Source organism: Archocentrus centrarchus, chromosome 17 (genome assembly GCF_007364275.1).
Source record: "Archocentrus centrarchus isolate MPI-CPG fArcCen1 chromosome 17, fArcCen1, whole genome shotgun sequence".
NCBI lineage: Eukaryota > Metazoa > Chordata > Actinopteri > Cichliformes > Cichlidae > Archocentrus > Archocentrus centrarchus.
This window is the reverse complement of record NC_044362.1, coordinates 23123223-23142799: the sequence shown is the minus strand read 5'-3', so window position 1 is coordinate 23142799 and position 19577 is coordinate 23123223. Positions and strand designations below refer to the sequence as shown.

General features: G+C 38.5%; 2 protein-coding genes across 2 annotated transcripts; one reads left to right on the top strand and one right to left on the bottom strand.

The window, feature by feature from the left end:
* The first annotated feature begins 5982 nt into the window (after window positions 1-5982).
* LOC115795601 (chemokine XC receptor 1-like) lies at window positions 5983-7008 on the top strand. The gene has a single exon (XM_030751578.1). It carries the CDS (start codon window positions 5998-6000, stop codon window positions 7006-7008), a length of 1011 nt encoding a protein of 336 aa, XP_030607438.1. The 5' UTR covers window positions 5983-5997.
* A 4178-nt stretch (window positions 7009-11186) lies between these two features.
* Window positions 11187-19233, bottom strand: LOC115796168 (uncharacterized). Its single transcript, XM_030752447.1, has 5 exons — window positions 19070-19233; window positions 16057-16395; window positions 15339-15455; window positions 14270-14599; window positions 11187-13293 (listed from the first exon to the last, which is right to left on the bottom strand). The coding sequence occupies exons 1-5, from the start codon at window positions 19098-19100 to the stop codon at window positions 13235-13237; spliced, it is 876 nt and encodes a 291-aa protein (XP_030608307.1). The 5' UTR covers window positions 19101-19233; the 3' UTR covers window positions 11187-13234.
* Window positions 19234-19577: the final 344 nt, after the last annotated feature.

Genomic DNA, 19577 nt, shown 5'->3' with positions numbered 1-19577 from the left:
GTTAGTCACTGGTTAAAAACTATGGCTGCCATTTACCTGTGTTCTTAGAATTTATTAGAACCACTTTTTGTTTTGAATGGATGTAATAAAATACAATTCCAAATAATTTTTATACTATTTAAAATACAAAAACAGAATACAAAGATTTACAAATCTCATAAGCCTATATTTTATTCAGAATTCTGTAGAATATGTAAAATGTGATGAATGTTTAAAATGAAATATTTTTACTGTTTCAGATGTCAGCTCATTTTGAATTTAATGGCAAAAACATGGGATGGAGCAGCCAAAGGCTGGAAAAGTAAGTAAGTAATTGGCAACAGGTCAGTAACATGATTGGGTGAAAAAAGAACATCTTAGAGAGGTAGAGATTCTCCAAAAAAAACCCGTGTCTATAAATTGTGGAACAATTTCAGAATAATGTTCTTCAACATTAAATTGAGAAATCTTCAAATATCTAATAATTTAGTTTGTAATATCATTAAAAGATTCTGGAGAAATCTCTGTGCAGAAGGCATAAGACTGTAAACCAACATTGCCCATGCTCTTCAGGCCCTCAGGCGCCACTGCATTAAAAACAGGCATGAGTCCATCATGGAAATCACTGCAGGGACTCAGAAAAACTTCCAAAAATAATTATCTGTGAACACACAGCTTGCCGTACCACAAATGCAAGTTTTCATGCAAAGAAGCCGTATGTGAATGTGACCCAAAAACCCTGCCATCTTTGCTGGGCCAAAGCTCATTTAAAATGGACTGAGCCAAAGTGGAAAACTGTTCTGTGGTGAGATGAATCAAAATTTGAAGTTCTTTTTGGAAAACATGGACGTCGTATCCTCCGGAGTAAAGAGAAGAGGGACCATCCGGCTTGTTGTCAGCAGTCTTTTCAAAAGTCTGCATCTCTGATGGTATGGAGGGACATCGGTGCCTTTGGAAGGCAATGATGCATTAATGCTGGAAAATATACATGGGTTTTACAGCAATATATACTCCCATCTGGGTGACATTTTTTTCAGGGAAAGCCTTGCATATATCACCATGACAATACTGCATCTATTACAACACCGTGGCTTTATGGTAGAGCCTGGGTGTTGAACCTGCATTCCAGACCTTTCAAACATTTGCCACATAATGAAACAATAAATACAACAAAGAAGGTCCATCACTGTTAGAGAGCAGCTAGAGTCTTATATCAGACAAGAGCGGGACAACATTCCTCTCCCAAAAGTTCAGCAGCTGGTTTCCTCAGTTCCCAGATGTTTATGGACTGTTGTTAAAAGAAGAGGAGACACAGTAGTAAACATGGTCCTCTTGAACCGTATCTCTGACACATGCTGTTTTTTCTTTCTCTCTCTCTCTTTTTTTTTGGAACAAATAACTGAGCTGTGTGCAACAATCTGTAGTGTGTTTTGGGATAGCCAGTAATGACCTGTTCATATACCACTGTCAGGTAAACAGGTTTTTTGTGAAGGAAGACACCTGAAGCACTTTCATTTATTGTATTAAAGGATCAGAAAAATGCACATGCATGTGGGGACTCAGAAGAGACAGCCTGTGTGTGCTCGCTCTCTCTGAGCTCGTGTTCCTGTCTAACCAAAACATTTTTATACTGTCAGCCTCCTGTTATCTATAACACAAACAATCTCTGGGCGCTATGGGTTGACCTTCGTCACAAGCTGGTTTTCATGACTCATGATTCCTCAGCTGTGGAGTCATGAAGCACATCATCTTCCTGATGTTTTAATTATGCGTCCTTGTGGCCGGTTCTCAAGATAAGATGCACTGAAACAGAGAAGTTAGTCTACTACTTTCTGATCAGTTGCTCTCTGTCTAATGTTTTATTTAATTGTTCATTATTTGGTTGATCCATTGTTTATTAATTAATTTACTGGAGTTTACCTTTAAAAATTTGTCCTTTATTCACTGAGTAAAAAATAATCCCTAACACCACCTTCCTCACATTTCAGCCCTTTTCTCTAAATGAACTTTAGTCTACAGTTATTTTAGTTTTACATTAAATGAATTTTGGCAGGAGCATCAAGCGTCAGAGTTCAATATTATCTTCATTTTCTAAGCATTTATGAATCTCACTGTATAAAAACACATAAAAATGCAATCTTAGTCATTGAACATTTACACTGAGTATATGTGTACTACACTGCATAATAACTGCTGAACAAAACTTCACTAGTGACATTTCATTTGCAGAAACAGACAAAAAAAATCAGCTTTCCCAGCCAAAGTTCAGAAGCACAAAGAGTAAACTGAGAGATGTCAGCAGTCGACTGGATATACCGTGCAGATATACCGGATGATTTAGTAACACATGGAAGTGTTTATGAGTCTTTGCATTTGTCTGACAGCATTTCATCAGAAACGGCGTCACTGCGATATTTTGAAATGCTATTTCTTCACACGAGAAATGTGCTGGCTTCCTTGGAATGCATCACTTACTTTTCGGCATGCCGGTTTCTTCATTTGAATGTCCATTTTGATTTTGTGCACTTTACTGAAACTCTGCCTTTTTTTTTTTTTTTAAGGCTTGTTTTTTTTAATTTCCAAGTAATGAAAAGCAACTCAGACGGCTACATTTACACCAGTATCAGTGTCAGTCATGAAAGCTTAAGATGCATTTCTATGAACCTGGTTTAACAATGCGTGAAGTAACTCACTCAATTTAGGTTTTAGATTTAAATTCCACATAAATCAATAATCTTGGGCTATGCAAAAGCAGATTAGTATGAAGTGAACATTACTGCACATCTGAACTTGAATGAAGTTGGCAGGAAACTTCAGGCCAGTATGCTGTTCATCTTAAATCCCTTTGATTTGTTTATTATTGTTTATTTTTGTACCAGATTCTGACAGGCTAAAAAATTGTGCTATTCCTATTAGATTAAAATAATAATAATAATAATAAAAGCAACAGAAAAAGGGATGGTTTCATTTTAGTCAAAACAGGCCACTCCTTTTGTGTGGTCCAGACAACACTGTAGTTTTTAATGTAACCAGAAAGAAATGAAAATATTCTGTGCAAATGCAACATGTTGACAGAACAAAACAAAAATGTACAGTCAGAGATAGACTATCAGGCAAAATGTTTCTGGCAGGCAGTAGATATAATCTCTGGGAAAAGTTTGGTTTCACTTCATATGGACACTGTGGCACAGACTGTTTTCTCCATCTAAACTTCCAGATTAAGGTAAAAATTAAAGATTGAAATATTTTACTCATTTACATGATTTTCTTAGCTAAACTAGGTTAGTCTTGAAACAAAACAAAAATCTGCTGCTCATTTTTCATTTCACTAAACCTAAAATTCAGCATTGAACTTTGGGTGAAGGGTCTGAAGCCCCAGAACTGATATCTGTGGTAACTTACTCTGAGTACATAATCTGGTTGGGAGGTTTTATGTTCGACGTTTTCTTTTGAAATTGGCTGAAAGTATCATGTTTTTACTGATTCTTTTATTTATACAATGTTTTAAGTGCCATATAGCTTTTCTGTTGTGGGAATATTTCACATATAAGGAACTTGTTGAGACATTCCTCACTACAACCTCTGAATGAAGCCCAGTTGTAAAGCTTCAGAGACACAATCTGTGGATCACACTGCCTCTGGAATATACAGATACTGATATTGAGTTATATGTTTGGCTTCTCTTCATTGGCATCTTGTTGAATCCAAAATTGAATTAAAAGCTTTTAACTAATGAGGCCCCATCTTATCTTGAAGACCTCATAATACAATATTACTTCAATTAAGCACTTTGGTCTTAGATTGCTGGTTTACTTGTGGTTCCTAGGATACTTAAGAGTTAGAATGGGAGACAGACACCCTCTCTATTTTTAAGATTAGACTAAAAACTTTCCTTTTTGATAATGCTTATAGTTAGGACTGGATCAGGTGACCCTGAACATCCCTTAGTTATGGCTGATGGGGGGTTCCCATGATGTACGCAGTGTTTCTTTTTCATTCTCCTGCCTTTACTCTGTTTGTATCCCACCCTGAATTTAATCCTTAGGTATTATTAATCTCAGCCCCAATCAGTCACAGCAGATGGCTGCCCCTCCCTGAGCCTGGTGGTTCTGCTGGATTTTTCTTCCTGTTAAAAGGGAGTTTTTCCGTCCCACTGTCGCCATATGTTTGCCCATAAGGGGTCGTTTTGACTGTTGAGTTTTCTCTGTAATTATTGTAGGGTCTTTAACTTACAATATAAAGTGCCTTAAGGTGACTGTTTGTTGTGACTTGGTGCTATAAAAATAAAATGGAATTAATTTGGTGATGCAGAAAATGTATTAATATTTTTATACTTGATTATAATCTACTGCTAAGTCTCTTTTACATTGCTTGAACTGCAGCTAGTAGAACATCTAACACACACCAAGAATATCTATTCAATCAATAAAATTAATTCCACTTTGATCTGCGGACAAACTAAAGCAATTTCTACATCTCCTTCATTAGGCTGTGAGATGGTAACCTTTAAATGTATCCAAAGTTTCAGAGCACGTCACCTTAGAAATAGACAGCAGCACAGAGAACATAAAGCCTTAAAATTATTTCCTTGAGTTAGTTATTTTGGTCTTATTTTTATAACTATATTATCATCATCATCACCTGATAATGTCTCCAGGTTAAGCAGCTGGCACTTATAGGGATCATTTTTAGGTGGAAGAAGAGTCACACGACCCACAAAATGCCCCCATTTTTTTCTCATTTTTGGCCACAACAGCTTTTTGTGACAGTAGAGAGAGACAGGAAATGGGGGAAAGATACAGGGGAAGACACGCGGGCAAATTGGCCGGGACGCGAACCCGTGCTGCCCGCACCGCAACGCGGGGTGTGTATGTGGTCACTGGCTTCACCACTAAGCCACCCAGGCGCTGAAAAAACTGCCCCTTTTATCTGAGAATGCGCAGAACCTGAAGTAGGAAATCTGGGCTTAACAAAGAATGTTAAGTTAAGTTAAGTTAAGTTAAGTTAAGTCAAACTAAGCTAAGTTAACCACCCATACCTGTTGTCTCTGACTGGAGTTTCAGGTTTGTAGTACACCCATGTGTTCCCCCTCATATGGTCCCTGCTGTTATCTCCTGTGATTTGGATATTCTGTAGCAACAAACACTCACCTTTTGTTTATCTCAAGTTTGACTCTGCAGTCTTCCTCTGGATCCTTTTCTCTTGCATTTTATGACAGAAACATTTGTTTTTACCATTTTTGTTTTCACTGACTTACAATAGACTATAGACTAGCTTTATGTGTTATTTGGAGGTCTAATAGATTAACATCAAAATTTAGTGTCATATCATTGTCCTTGAACACGTTTAATTTGAAATGGTTCATTTTGGGAGTCCAGTCAATATTGTCTGATTTGTACTATTCTTTTTACTTAAATTTGGATTATGTTTTCTTGAATGATTCTGAAGGTATGACACATTCAGAATATTATACTCATTTACTAGATGAGTATTATCACTTTGAATGTTTATTGATAACAGTGTAATATAGTATACTCTGCATTACAAGCAGTATAAGGCAACAGTGATGAGAACTGAGGCTTCCAAACTTGTAACATTTTAACCATTCAGTACAGTTCAAGTTAGGATTTAGAGGATCTATTATATTCCTGTGTCTTTTATGATTACTGAAGGATGCTTAAAGTCTTTTATTCAGTGAAAAGTATAACAAGCAATATTAAAACTTCTAAACATTTTCAATGTCTCTTTCTTTAGGGCAGTGCTCTGACTTAATGTGAAAAAAAGAGGAACTATTAGTCAATTTAAGAACATCACAGCTTTTCCAGCACGAGGCGTGACGGCTGTTGTTTGGGGTAAGGTGATCAGTAGTGTTTGTTCTCCTGCATGTTTTACAGATTATACAAAAACTGAAACCTCAAATCATCAGTTTTTGTCCTTATAGAGAAAACAGCTCAGTTAATGTTTTTAATTACATTTTAAAAATCTAGTTTTATGTTTGTCTTTTCTAGAAAATTGACAATGGCAAACAATTTCACAACAGCTGATGACGGAGTAAGTGGTCATGTTGCATATCTTTGTGAGGCTGACTTTCCAGCTATCACGGGTCCTGCCTTCATCTTGATCTTCATCATCAGTGTCATAGGCAATGGTCTCCTCTTATGTGTTCTTTTCATGTATGAAAACCTGAAAAGTGTCACAAATATTTTTATCCTGAACCTGGCCTGCTCTGATTTGATCTTCACCTTCACACTTCCATTCTGGGCCACTGATCACCTCCATCACTGGGTCTTTGGGGACTTTGTCTGCAAATTTATGACTGCTGCATTCTTTGTTGGGATGTACAGCAGTGTCATTCTGCTGACTGCCATGACAGTGGATCGTTTCATTACCGTGGTGCTGCACAACTGGCTAAGCTACCTAGAAAGAAAGAGGCATGCAGTTGGTGCTTGTATAGCTGCCTGGGCCATCAGCATCTCAGCATCCCTGAGTGATGCTATGAAAGTAAAGGTGGAAAACTGGGATGATTTTAACTATTGTGAAAATGGATCTGATGATAAGCTTGGATATTATCTCCAAATATCACTCTTATTCTTCCTCCCATTTGCCATCATTATTTTCTGCTATGCTGCCATTATCAAGACCATTTTGCGAGCTTTAAACAGAAAAAAGCACAGGACTGTAGCTGTGCTGTTGTGTATTGTTGCAGCATTTTTCATGTGCTGGGGGCCATATCATATTTTGCTTTTAATAAAGTCTCTCTACACACCCAAAGGTTGTAAGGCACAAGAACAGTTGGATATTGCTTACCATATCTGTGAAATACTTGCCTATTCTCACTGCTGTATGAACCCTCTGCTGTACATGCTCTCACAGAAGTTGAGAAAGCATCTGTTGAAGCTTTTGCGCTGTGAAAATGTGTGCCGGAAGAACAGGGAGAGACACATCAGCCAGAACACTTCTGTTACTCTGAATATAGCTTCCACTGTGCAGAGCTCTGTTGTTAAGATGAACCTGAAGAGTGATCATTAAACAATCATTCTTGAAATTAAAGGTTGATTTAATTTGTAAATGTTTTTATATGACATAGTTTGTTTTTCTTTCATGTTGCATCGTTTGCATATTCCCTTGGAATTTTGTATTTTTATTTTTCAGTTTTATGAGTTTTTGATGTTTTTTTTTCCAGTTTTTTTTTTTTAAATAAGCCATTTAAAAAAAAAATTCTAAAAGCTTTACATTTCACTTCTGCATTTCCATTTTATTTGTACTGGTTTATGCAGAAAATAAAATGTTGAAATCCAGTGAAAATGTTTTCCCTTCTCTGTTCTAACAAATTTTTGTGACGTAGCTTGATAGGCTGGATTAAAAAAAAATGCACTGACAGCACTTTTTTGTGGTCCCTGTGGGAATCAAAGTGACATTTTTCATAACTCTTTCTTTGCCCCCTCATATTGTGCTATTAATTTGTTGCGTCATTCCAACTTGCCTTCCAGTCACTTGTATAATTTCTCATTTCCAGAGTGAGAAAGTGTGATAAAATATAGTCCATTAATCGCTGTTTGACTACTGGTATTATAAGCCCCTCCTCTTCCAGGCGCAGGTTTCTTTTATTTGTAGAAAGTTTTTTCAAAATTACAAAAGATCTGTAAAAAGCTTGCCATTTAGTTTGCATTGGAGACTCAGGGGATGAGTGAAAAAATTGTGTCTGACAGTTTTAGTACTTTGTCGTGCCTTTCAGTCTTACCAGTGCCCCTGGTTTGCTCCAGGCTCTAGTTATTTATGTTCTCCAGGACTACCTAAATTGCTTCATCTTTGTATACAAAACAACATTCTGATCTTATACCAAACCTTAACAGAATACCAGCAACATGTTCAATAGTTATTCCAGCTTTCCTGGGATTTGTCATCAAGAGCTGGTGAGTGAACACAGACCCATGGAAAGGCCCTGGCAGATTAACAAGACCCCATGAACCTTAGCCATTTGTGGGGTGTTACACATTTTTAAACACATTTGTAAACTCAAAACACAGCTTTTATTGCTGGTAAGGACCAGAAAATGAACTAAACTTAAAGAAAGTGGTTACCCAGACAAACTGGAGAAACAGCAGAGAAACTCACTACAATGGGGGACAACACGACAATGAACTAAGGACAACTGAGGGCTTAAATACACACCGGGTGGTTAAGAAAACAGGACACAACTGGGGAGAACAGGTGAAGTGGATAAAACTAACAAGACAAACGAAGTAAAACTGAACATAATGCACAAGAGACCAGACTGACAAAGTAAAACAGGAAGTGACATAAACAAGACAGAAACACAGACTTCTACACATGAGGAGGCAAATATACTGAAGGAATTAACACACAACTAAACCATATCCAAGAGTAAGGTAACTAAACTAAGAAGGGCATAACTACAAATGAACTAACTACGAACAGAACCCGTAACACAGAACACCAGAAAATGTAACAAAGGAATCCCTTAAAAGGAAAACAAAACTCAAATGTAAGTCCAACCTAAAACACTGGGTCAGTGGTCCCAGGATCATGATATTCACATGTTTTGGTAAAAAAGTATTTCCCTGCACCTTTTTTCTCTCACTGTCTAAACTAATTAGAGTGAAACTCATACGTGGGTGAGGTGCAGCATCATCTTCAACACTGCTATAGGCCCAGGAGGCCACTTGGCCAGCCCTAAACAAAGGAAACATTACCTGTACTTATGACTCTGTTAGTAGAGTTTGGTTGTCCTCAAAATATATTCCACTGAAGACTGAATGCATAAGATGACGTCTGTCAATCTCTGGGATGCAAGTGTGTGGCTAAGTATTTCCTGTTGACTACTTCAGTTTAAGTACTATGGCACTGCTGATAGCAAACATCATTGCAAAGCTCTGGCTAATAACAGATTAAGGATTAGAAAACGGGAACACGAGAGGGTGAGAAACCCTGTTATCCTGGTTCCTCTTGCTATAATTCAGATATTTGCTTCCACTCGTTTCCTGTTGATACCACGGTTATGGCACAGCTAATCATGATCCACAGGGACAACTTTAGGCCCACAAAACCTTTGTTGTGACTGCTGGAGGACTGAGAAAACTTTTTAAAAAGGGAATTCTACCAGGTCTAGTTTCATGTAATGACTATAAAATTACCCACACCAAGAGTGTCGGCCTCGAGAAGAGAGCGCCGTACCTGAACGCAGACTGTGAGATGATGCAGAGGTGTGATACTGTGTGATACAAAAGCAGCAGTGAAGGCAGAGGAGATGGCTAATGAGAATAAGGCCTTACATCAGACGTGAGCTCCAGCAGCAGATAGAGGTGCTACAGCTCTGATACTGTTTTGACATTCAACGTTTTGCAGGCTCAGATGAAGACATCCATTTCTACACCAAATTGGTGCAAAGCTTTGGGATAGCATATCAAAAGCTCGTAAGTTTGCTTCATGATGATGTGCTAGTTTACAAAAACAAAACGATGAAAAAAATAGCATTGTTATGTACGTATTATTATGCAGTGTGGAAGGAGTACATGGATCATTTACTTCTTCTTCTGGCTGGTCTCTACTGGTTGCCACAGTAAATCATCTGCTTCCATCTCACCCAAATATCCTCTTCTGTCACACCAACCTTCTGCATGTCCTCCTACTCTAAATCCACAAATTTTATCTGTGGTCTTTCTCTTCTTCTCTTTCCTGGCAGCTCTATATTCAACATTTTGCCCAGTATATCCACTCTCCCTCCTCTGCACATATCCAAATCATCTCAGTCTTGCCTTTCTAACTTTGTCTCCAAAACACTCAGGCTAAGCTGTCCCTCTGATATACTCATTTTAATCTTGTTCATCCCAATGAAAGTCTGAGCATCTCCAGCTCTGCCTCCTGTCTTTTTCTCAGTTCAACCATCTGCAAACCACAAATCACAGCAGGTCTCACTACCATCTTGTAAACCTTCCCATTCATTCTTGCTGCTCCTTCTGTCACAAATCACCCATGACACTCATCTCCACCCTCTCCACCTGCCTGCACTCTATTTTTCACCTCTCTTGTGCACTGTCATTTGTTTTGGATAGTTGACCCCAGGTATTGAAACTCATACATCTTCATTACCTCTGCTCCCTGATCACTAGCGGAACAAATCATAAAAAATATAGCTCATCATGACATCATTTTACAACATATGTTATGAAGTGCCACTCATGTTAGCTTAGTCTGTAAAAATGCTCCACTTAGTTTACAATCTGTTGCCAAGTGACTGATGATGACATTGGTGGATGGTTGGTGATGAGTTTTACCCACAATACACTTGGAGAAAATATCAGTGATCCACTTGAAAATTTGCGTGTCATAAAGTTAAACGTAAGAGTGAAAATAAAGCCAGTCATACAGCACAACATTTTATTCAATATTTTACACCTACTACATCACTAAAGTCAGTCGGTCTTATAAGGTTTTTAGCAACCATGACTCAGTCCTGACTGTGGCAACCTTTAAAACCCCCGTGTAAAACATGATTGATTGCTGATGTAAAGTACAGTAAGATATACCTTTGACTATATACCGTGCTCATTTGGATACACTCAGGAGAGGGTGCGCTTTCTCCAGCTCTCCTCAGACGTGATAGAGGCCTGGCTACCTGAAATCTTATCCTCTCTCCTCTCCTCTCCTCTCCTCTCCTCTCCTCTTCTTTCCTCTCCTCTCTCCCATCCGGGCCCCCTCTATGCCTGGGCTGGGGGCGTGCTGCCCTCCCAGCCCCCCCAGAAGCTCCACCCCTGCCCCTGATGCTTCACTGTTACACCTATATCCCTGTCTTGCTTCTAATGACTTTCATTCCTCTTCACTCCAGGCTCTCTTCTTTTCCACCTGCTCTCTACTCTCAGTACAGATCACAGTCATCTGCAAACATCATAGTCCTGACCTCATCAGTCAGCTTGTCCATCACCACTGCAAAGAAGAAGAGCTCAGTGATGTAATCTCACCCTCATCTGTCACTCCTGCCTTGCATCTGTCTTGCATCTGTCTTGCTGCCTTGCACCACCCTCACATACTTCTCTACCACTCCTGACTTCCTCATGCAGTACCACAGTTACTCTCTTAGCACCCTATCATTTGCTTCCTCTAGATCCACAAAGACACAGTGCACAGTGCTTCTTTCTTCAAAGAAGCTTTATTTAAAAATGCAGCACAAGCATACTAACATGTGAACACTTTGGGGTGCCATGGTTTTCTTCAAACACACTTTAAGTTCTAGTAGAGATCCAAAAGTTTCCAACAGTCAGCGTGAATTTAAAGGCAGAAAATCATCCCGCTGATGTAGAGAACAGTGTGCGGTTTGAATGCTTCACTGAGAGTCTCCACACTGAGCAACAACAAGCCTGAAAGTCCTGAACAGCTTCAGCTCTACATGCTTTAAACACAGAGAGTAACTGAGTACGTGGCTGGTTTCTACTTCACAGAGCTTCACTGAAAGCTGCTACAAGCTGATATATGGACTACATGAACATACATGATCCTGTCACACAGTGATTATTTTTATTTCTTATGTTCTCATTTCATTATTCACAGTTAAAAAAAAAAACAATAACAACCAACAAATGCTCTTAACAATAAATAAATGACAAAAAAGAACTAATATAATGGTGATAACCTTTAAGCTGCAGGCTGAAGGTTTAGCTTCCAGCTACACTTTTCACATACAGTATATTTTAAATGGCAACAATTTTTATAAGCAAAACAAAGACCAGAAAAAAAAAATTTTTTGAAAAATTCAAATTAATAAATAACAACAAAAATAATGAAATAAACATAAAATAAACAGAAGTAAAATAATTAGTTTTTTAAACACCAATGATCATAATTCAGAGCGTCACTGAAAGTATTGTGTTTTCTTTTCATTATTCACAGTTAAAAACAAAAACAAAACAAGAACCAACAAATGTCTGTAACAAAAACAAAAAATAAATGAAAAAAAAAAAGAACTAACTTAATAACGATAACGTTAAAGCTGCAGGCTGATGGTTTAGCTTGGAACAACAACAGTTTAATAAGCAAAACAAAGAGACAAAGAGTAACAGCCGCCTTCCTACTTTCTGTTGCAGTGATACCTGCAGCAAGCAGGGGCAAGGCTTTAATTCAAGGCTTTAGTAAGATTATTTTGCAGATTTAGATTAATATAAATATAAAACATGTTTTATAAATAAAGTTTAAATATTTTTTCTTTGTAGGACAGTAGAAATGTACATAAACAGCCTTTTAAAGATACTGAATTACGAATAACAAAAATTAGATTAGATTAGATTAAATTAGATTGATTAAATTTATTCTCATTGCATATTTCAAAAGTACAGTGCAACAAAATGCAGATTGCATCTAACCAGAAGTGCTTGAAAAGTGATAAAAAGAGAGCATATGATAACAGGAGCAGTATATGTACAGAAGTGCAATAAAATACTCCAGGGGTTTTGAATAGTGCAGAGTATGTACATGAGCAGTGTATATACAGAGTAATAACATCTTTACATCAGAATGTCTATTTTCTGCTGCAGGAAGCATTGCATCAAAACACACACACACACACACACACACACACACACACACACACACACACACACACACACACACACACACACACACACACACACACACACCAAATTTACTTCATCCAGGAGCTAAAATACTGTCAGAACTTTTTTTGTCTCCTCTTAATATAAGAGCACCTTAGCAGACATTACTGTACTTGTTATTATTTATATTTTGGCATTTAAGAAAGTGATTTTAATGTGATTTTAATAAGGCACGTAACCCTAAATACAATGAAAGTGTTTAGTTTTTTCTAACAGATTAATCAATGGAATTATTGATAGACTACTCAATTACTAAAATAATCCATAGCTGCAGCCCTAATTCAGTTACAGGTTTTTAAATGAAGTGCGCACTGATACACACGGGTCATGTCACATTTATGTGTCGAGTTTAAAGACACTTTAATGCTCTCAGCTCTGCAGAACCTGAATATAAGTTCAGGTTGTGACGTGTGCATTTGTCTTTCATGTCTTCAAACTGTTTAATATTCATTTTGTTGACTGAAACACACATTTGTGTACACACACACATACACACTTGTACACATTTGTAAATGTTACTTTTCATTTCTAACCATAATGACACTCATTGCTGTGATTTTCATTTGGAAACACTTCACCAGGAGATAAATCGCACCGACTGAGCAGTAAACAGAGTTACCTTATGATTCAGATCACCCCACTGTTTGACCGGCACTCCGGCAGAAACCTCTGATGGTTTTCAGCCATCCCTCTGTAGAGGAGAAAAAGAGCAGAGCCAGATCAGAGTCCTGATGAACACATTAGATTGAGTGAATATGTACAGTTACTGTTACTTAGTGTGAACGACAGAGAATACCAGAGACTCACATTCAGAGCTGTTTTTAATTCCTATCATTCACTTCCTGGTTTATGACTGTTACTGGAGATTTATACCTACACCATAGGTATGTTATAACTCTAAACCTCCCTGAAACCCTATGATGTAACCTACATTGTAACCTGATGCACACTTCCCTAAAAATGTAACTACTTGTCACGTTGTTGCAACCCACAACTACTGTGAGTGGCCTGTTCAGTATTGTTGATTCCTCTTTTGCATTTTACCGTTGAGAGAATAACAATCACAGCCTCAACATAAGGAATAATAATCATAGTATCAATAAAAGGACTCACAAATGTCAGCAAATTTGTGGAGCGAGGCTGATGAAACTATCTGAATGGATGTGAGGGAATGTACAAACAAGTAGAAAAACCTAAGGGACAAATATGTTTGCCTTTGAAAAGAACTGACCACAATGAAGAGGGGGGACCCAGGAGGGAAAAAAGTCATTTTAGAAAAAGGCATTTTATTTGTTTCTGTCATGGCTGACACATATGTAACACAAGGACACAAACACAAGGTAGTTAACACCTAATGCACTTCGCACAACGATAAATGCCGGCAATGACATCAGCCACTTACACAGATGATGCCGTAGGCTCTACAAAGATTCACAGAAGAAGTCTAAATCAAGCATCCTTCTGTCCCTCACACTGCTCTGTTCATTTCCTGTATACCTCATTGCTTCCTAAGAGTTTTTAATGTGAACAAAGACCCTCACAGACAGTTCAGTTCTTTGTTCAAATATGACTGTAGATGTTTCTGATTAACATGTTCGGCGTTTTTTTTAAATAGGCAGTTGCTCTAAATCATCAGATTCTTTTAGCTCACATTCTCTAATACTGACCTTTGACCCAGAGTGCCACTACTTTCTGTTTGATAGGTTTCCCATCTTTGCCATAGATGGTGCAAATGTAAACACCTCCATCTCTACAGCGAGGTTTCATCAGAGTCAGGCTGGCGTTTCCTGTAGTCCATGGGTCTTTCTTCATCTCTGTACCGCCATGGTGACGTTTATTTTGAGTACGATTACGGTCATCTACAACCTTCATTTCATCGTCTTGGATATGTTTCCACTCCACTTTGTAACTATCCAAACTCTTCAATTTTTTGGATATGAAGGGCAGCACGACAGATTTTGCCCCCTCTGTCACATCCACAACTTTGAGCTGGCAGACTGAGAGAACAGAGCAGAGCATGAGCTGTAACAAAGAGCAACTGTAAATCACATTAAAAACAAACTCTTCTTTCTATTATCCAAATGACAGCAGGCTGTGTAGTTTAGTGAAGACAGAAATAAATCAACTGTTCTCCATGATAGATTTGGCACACTTTTACACTGAATGCCCTTGTTGATCCCAGATGCCCTTCTTGATTTGTCTCCTCCCAGAAACAAACCAAGCTCTTTTGCTTGCTAGGCAAATAACAATCAAGAAAAATTCAAATGTGACAACAAGAAAGAAACTGAAACGATTAAAACAATAAGCCTTTCCCAGCTGTCATGGGGCAAAAGGTTATGTACACCTTTTGCCCCATAACAAAGTACAGGTATTTTAGAGGGCTGTACCCTGTAAGTGAATTTAGGTTCTGTGGCATTTCCGGCACTAAGGCCGTAGTTCCAGGACGAAGGCCATAAGTTCCGAGACAAAGCCATAAGTACATGTATTTTCCAGGGATGTGTCCATAATTTCCAGGAATAAGGCCGTAAATTCTTGGACTAAGCTGTACTTCTGATACTTTATGTACTATCTGCTAATAATAAATATGCGAATAGTAAATATTTAGATTACTATAGAAGAAATATTTTACAATTCTTCAGCCAGGAAGGAGTGCAGAAAGGCTAATCACTGGTTGACTTTCTGTATTAACTTTAGACTCAGTATACCTCACTGATCCATTAAAACACACACACCTACCTGCTGTTTTCTTCATCCTGTTATATACAAGACCCATGAAAACAGCAAAGCCAACAGCCAGGAGAACCAGAGGAACCAGGATTGCTGGGAGAACTGTGGGCCAGACTGGAGTATGTTCTGTAATCAACACAAATACAACCTGAAAATCATACCGCCTGTTTTGAGGAATTTGCAACAGAGGTCATTTCAACTATGACTTCCAAACTGTCTAAAGTTAATTTAGGCTTTTGAAACTTGGTTGTTTTAACTGATGATTTCCCCTGATGTAATCCTCAGTTAAATGTTGATTCATCACAGTTAAACAGTCTGTCTTTGACTGCCTTTAGTCAGTGGTTTTATGGGAAGTTTGAGGATTTTAACTGAAAGTCTTTCCTCTAAGATGTTTGGTTATCTTTCTGTCTGAAGTTTGAGCTTTCTTATGTAGACCACCATCTCTTCAGCTGTTTTTTAGGTTATTCTGGTCAAAGTTTTTGAGCTTAAGAAGTGAGCCTGCACCTCTGATATCACATCAAGTGTGAACTGGTTCTGGTCCCCAGGAATTTTACAGTGTGATGTGGAAACTGATGCTTTCATAGGAGACATCGGATTTAAAAAAAAAAATGGAACAAAGTTGGTCAGACTATTAATATTTTATAATATTTTATATTCATATTTTTTTCTTTAGCTCTGGTCACTGAGTTTTTTCTATGAAAACTTGGATTTTTTTTCATAGACTGACCTTTGACCTGTAGTTGGACTTCAGTCTGGTTCAGTTTTTCTCCATGCTTGCGGGTGGTGCAGGTGTAGGTTCCACTGTCAGAGAATGTAGGGTTTCTCAGAGTGAGGCTGAGGTCTCCGGTCTGCAGGGCATCCATCTGAATTGATGTTCTCTTGGTGTAATGCTTGTTTTGGTCTGCAAGATTATCACCTTCCTCGGTGAGAACGTGGATGATTGCAGGATTCAAATCATTACGTCTCCACACAACTACACCCTCTTTAGATGGAGCGGGAAGCTGGCAGGGCAGCAGGACAGATTTGTCCCCTCCATACACCTCCACTCCTGAGGCATGCTGGGAAACTGAAGACACAAAGATGTTAAATGGTGTGTTCTACCATAAACACACAGTGTGAGCAGGTGTGAAGTTACCTGCAGTTCACTTACAAACATACAAACACATGAGAAGAAAATCCAGCTTTCTTGTTTGTATTCTGAAATTTTAGAAACTACAGAAAAAAACTGCAGTGGGTGAACTTCTGTCCCCATTTCCTGTGGCTAAAGAACAGAACTGAGTTCAGTTTACAGTTAAGGCTGGATCAGATGACATTGAACCATCCCTTAGTTATGCTGCTATAGTCTCAGGCTACTGGCAGCTTTCACTTATGCATTTCTTCTAAGCCCCGACTTTTTTTTAGTCCCCATGCATTTATACAACACTACTGCATGTTATGAACTTCTGTCTTTTCTATCCCACGGTTTTTATCCTGTGTCTCTGTGCTCTCCTTCCCTCCCTCTCACTTGCCAGCTGGTCTGCCCCTTACTGATCCTGGTTCTGTTGAAGGTTTTATCCTATTCAAAGGGAGTTCTTCCTTCCAAGTGCTGGTGGATCATCTAATTGTTGGGCTTTTCTCTCTAATACTGTAGGGTCTTTATAATATAAAGCTCCTTGAGGTGACTGCAATGTTGTGAACTAGTGCTGTATGAGTAGAATAGAATTTAACTGAATTACTGAAATGTAAAAAATCTTTTGTGTGTCTAAGGCAGAAAGTGATTACCGTTATATACAGACCAAAAAATTCCACAGATAAATTCATGTCTGTCACAGTGTGTAGATTTTGCATACATGAGCAGACTAAGAAGAATCAGGGGAAATTAGCACAGCTGGGGAAAACAAGACACAGCCGAATTAAATCTGAACAAGGGGGATGTAAAATGAAAAGAAATGCACAAGGTACAAATAACTATCCAAATAAAACAGGGAAACTAAAAGATGAAAACACTAAACAGAGCCTTAAAAAGAAGACACAGGAAACACAGCAGTGGCATTTTTTTTAAAGAAGAAATGAAATCTAAACAAAACTATAAACAGGAAGAGAAACTAGTTTGCTGAGAAAACTGAGAAAATCTGGGACTGTAACTCCCTATCAGCACATTTTAAAAGGTCCACAGGTTGTGTAAATTAAATAAAATCAAGGATTTTCCTGCCCCAGAGCCTTAACAGGGAGACATGACATTAAGCATTAGTCCATATACGAGTCTCTGACATTTTTTTTTTTTTTTTTTTACAGAAATGCATTTTCTTGTTATTTATGGCCATCTGATGAACAGAATGTATGTTATGCTTGAATGACAAATTAAAATAATTTAATAAACATCAGTGAACTAATACTAATGCCACACACTGACTTACAAAACAGGCAGTCTGTTCAAGACTGAGTCTTCACGTCTTCAGGCTTTCATTTCATAACTGTTTTAATTTGTGTTTTTTACTTATGTGCACTTTTTTATGCGTGTTTCATTAATGAAGACATCAAACACTGTAAATGCCGTAAATGTTCTCTTGTTTTTGAGGGGGGTGGGGGGGTCTGCTAATATAATGAAAGTCACAAGGGGGTAATCACAGCAGGTAGCTCCACACGTTTGATTTGTCAGAGTTTTACGCCGGACTTTATGCAACTCGTGATTTGTGTCACCGCCTGGAATCGAACCAGCGATCTTGTTTACCAGCAAATTTAAATATTCTTCTTCCAAGGGATTGTGCTCTGAAGGTGAAGGAGCACGTGTCTCTGTTATTGATTATATAATATGCACAGCTGTTAAGTACAGCAAATGCCGGCTAAAGAAATCATTTCCCCGCAAGTAATCCCCGCACTTTCTGCGCCACTGCAGCCAATCAATATGTATAACGCAATCATTTATTTGTTCGTGTTAGTGCATGTTTTTTACTTGTGAATTACCATTTATTTATTAAGTGAGTTGATGGATTTGTACTGCTCAAGAATTTTACTCCTATCATAGAAATCGGTCCACAGTGAACACTAATGCAGTCATCTGTGACACCATAAATGATTTTCATGCAGTTTGTTTTTCTTCTTCTCTCACATCTGTACTACACAACACTGAAATGCCTGTCAAAACGCTACAATTAATGGGCCTCAGAAACAAGTCTCAGATTAATGTCTAAATCCTACAGATTATAATACTGACTTTAATAAATACCCAGCACTACATGACATACAGAAAAATGTGCGATGTGCGCATTAACCCTCGTCTGGATGAGTCCTGTCAGATATGTCTGTAAACCTGACGTTATCTCTGCGATAAGCGGTGGAATTCAAAAATTCATCAAAAAAAATATCAGTGAGCGATAGAGACGGAGGAGGAGGGAGGGGGACTACACCCCCACATCCGGGGAGACCTGAAAGCAGAACTGACGAGGACTGACGAAGATGACCCCACTTTCTGTTCTTAACTTCATTGTGACGTTTCGTCACTTTGCTCGGTCATAATGTAATAATGTAAACTTCCCACTGTGGTGCAAAAGGCCTTACAAACACATTCCAGCTCAAACATGCGCGTGCGTGTGGTTGCGCGCGAAGCACCGCGCCTCTGTTTAGTGTGTGTGTGTGTGTGTGTGTGTGTTTGCAGGGTGCTGCTCGCAGTTAAACTGCTCTGAGTGATCAAACTGATCGGCACAGAACATGTTGGCAGTAGAGACCTGATCGTGACATAGGAGGCGTAAAGGTGATCTTACCGCGCAGCAGGAAGACAAAGACCACAAACATCTTCCTGGAGGAACTCCAGCAGACTCTCTTTAATCTGACTGACCGAAGTCAGATAGACCGATCGATCAGATCGATCCTACTCAGATTCAACTGATAGCGCGGAAGAAAACGGACCGGTGGCTCCCCTTCACCCTGCACTGGAAACAAATTTACTTTCGATTGAACAGGAAATGGTTACTTTTCACAATAAAATGTGTTCTGATTCCGGTGTTTAAGACTGCATTAAAAGTTGCATGCTTCTGTCACTTCCATGATCACACTTAAAGAAAACGTGTTCACAATGACACACACGTGTTATTAGGAGCTCACTCTTTATTCACGCTGGACTTCACAAACACAGTTTTCTGGAGCTTTGGATCGGCTCTCCCGCACTTTTAGTTTGGAGCCTGTCTCACCTCTTTGACAACACTCACTTCCTGTCATTCACAGGTTTAGTCCAGAAATTTGGAACTGGGACCCAGCAGACGTTTCAGTATA

Coding starts and splice junctions, on each gene's coding strand:
- LOC115795601 (XM_030751578.1), top strand. CDS start 5,998: ATGGCAAACAATTTCACAACAGCTGATGACGGAGTAAGTGGTCATGTT.
- LOC115796168 (XM_030752447.1), bottom strand. CDS start 19,100: ATGTTTGTGGTCTTTGTCTTCCTGCTGCGCG. Junction 15,456..16,056: donor AGTCCAACTACAGGTCAAAG/GTCAGTCTATGA, acceptor TGTTGATTACAG/AACATACTCCAGTCTGGCCC. Junction 14,600..15,338: donor CAGGATGAAGAAAACAGCAG/GTAGGTGTGTGT, acceptor CTGTTCTCTCAG/TCTGCCAGCTCAAAGTTGTG.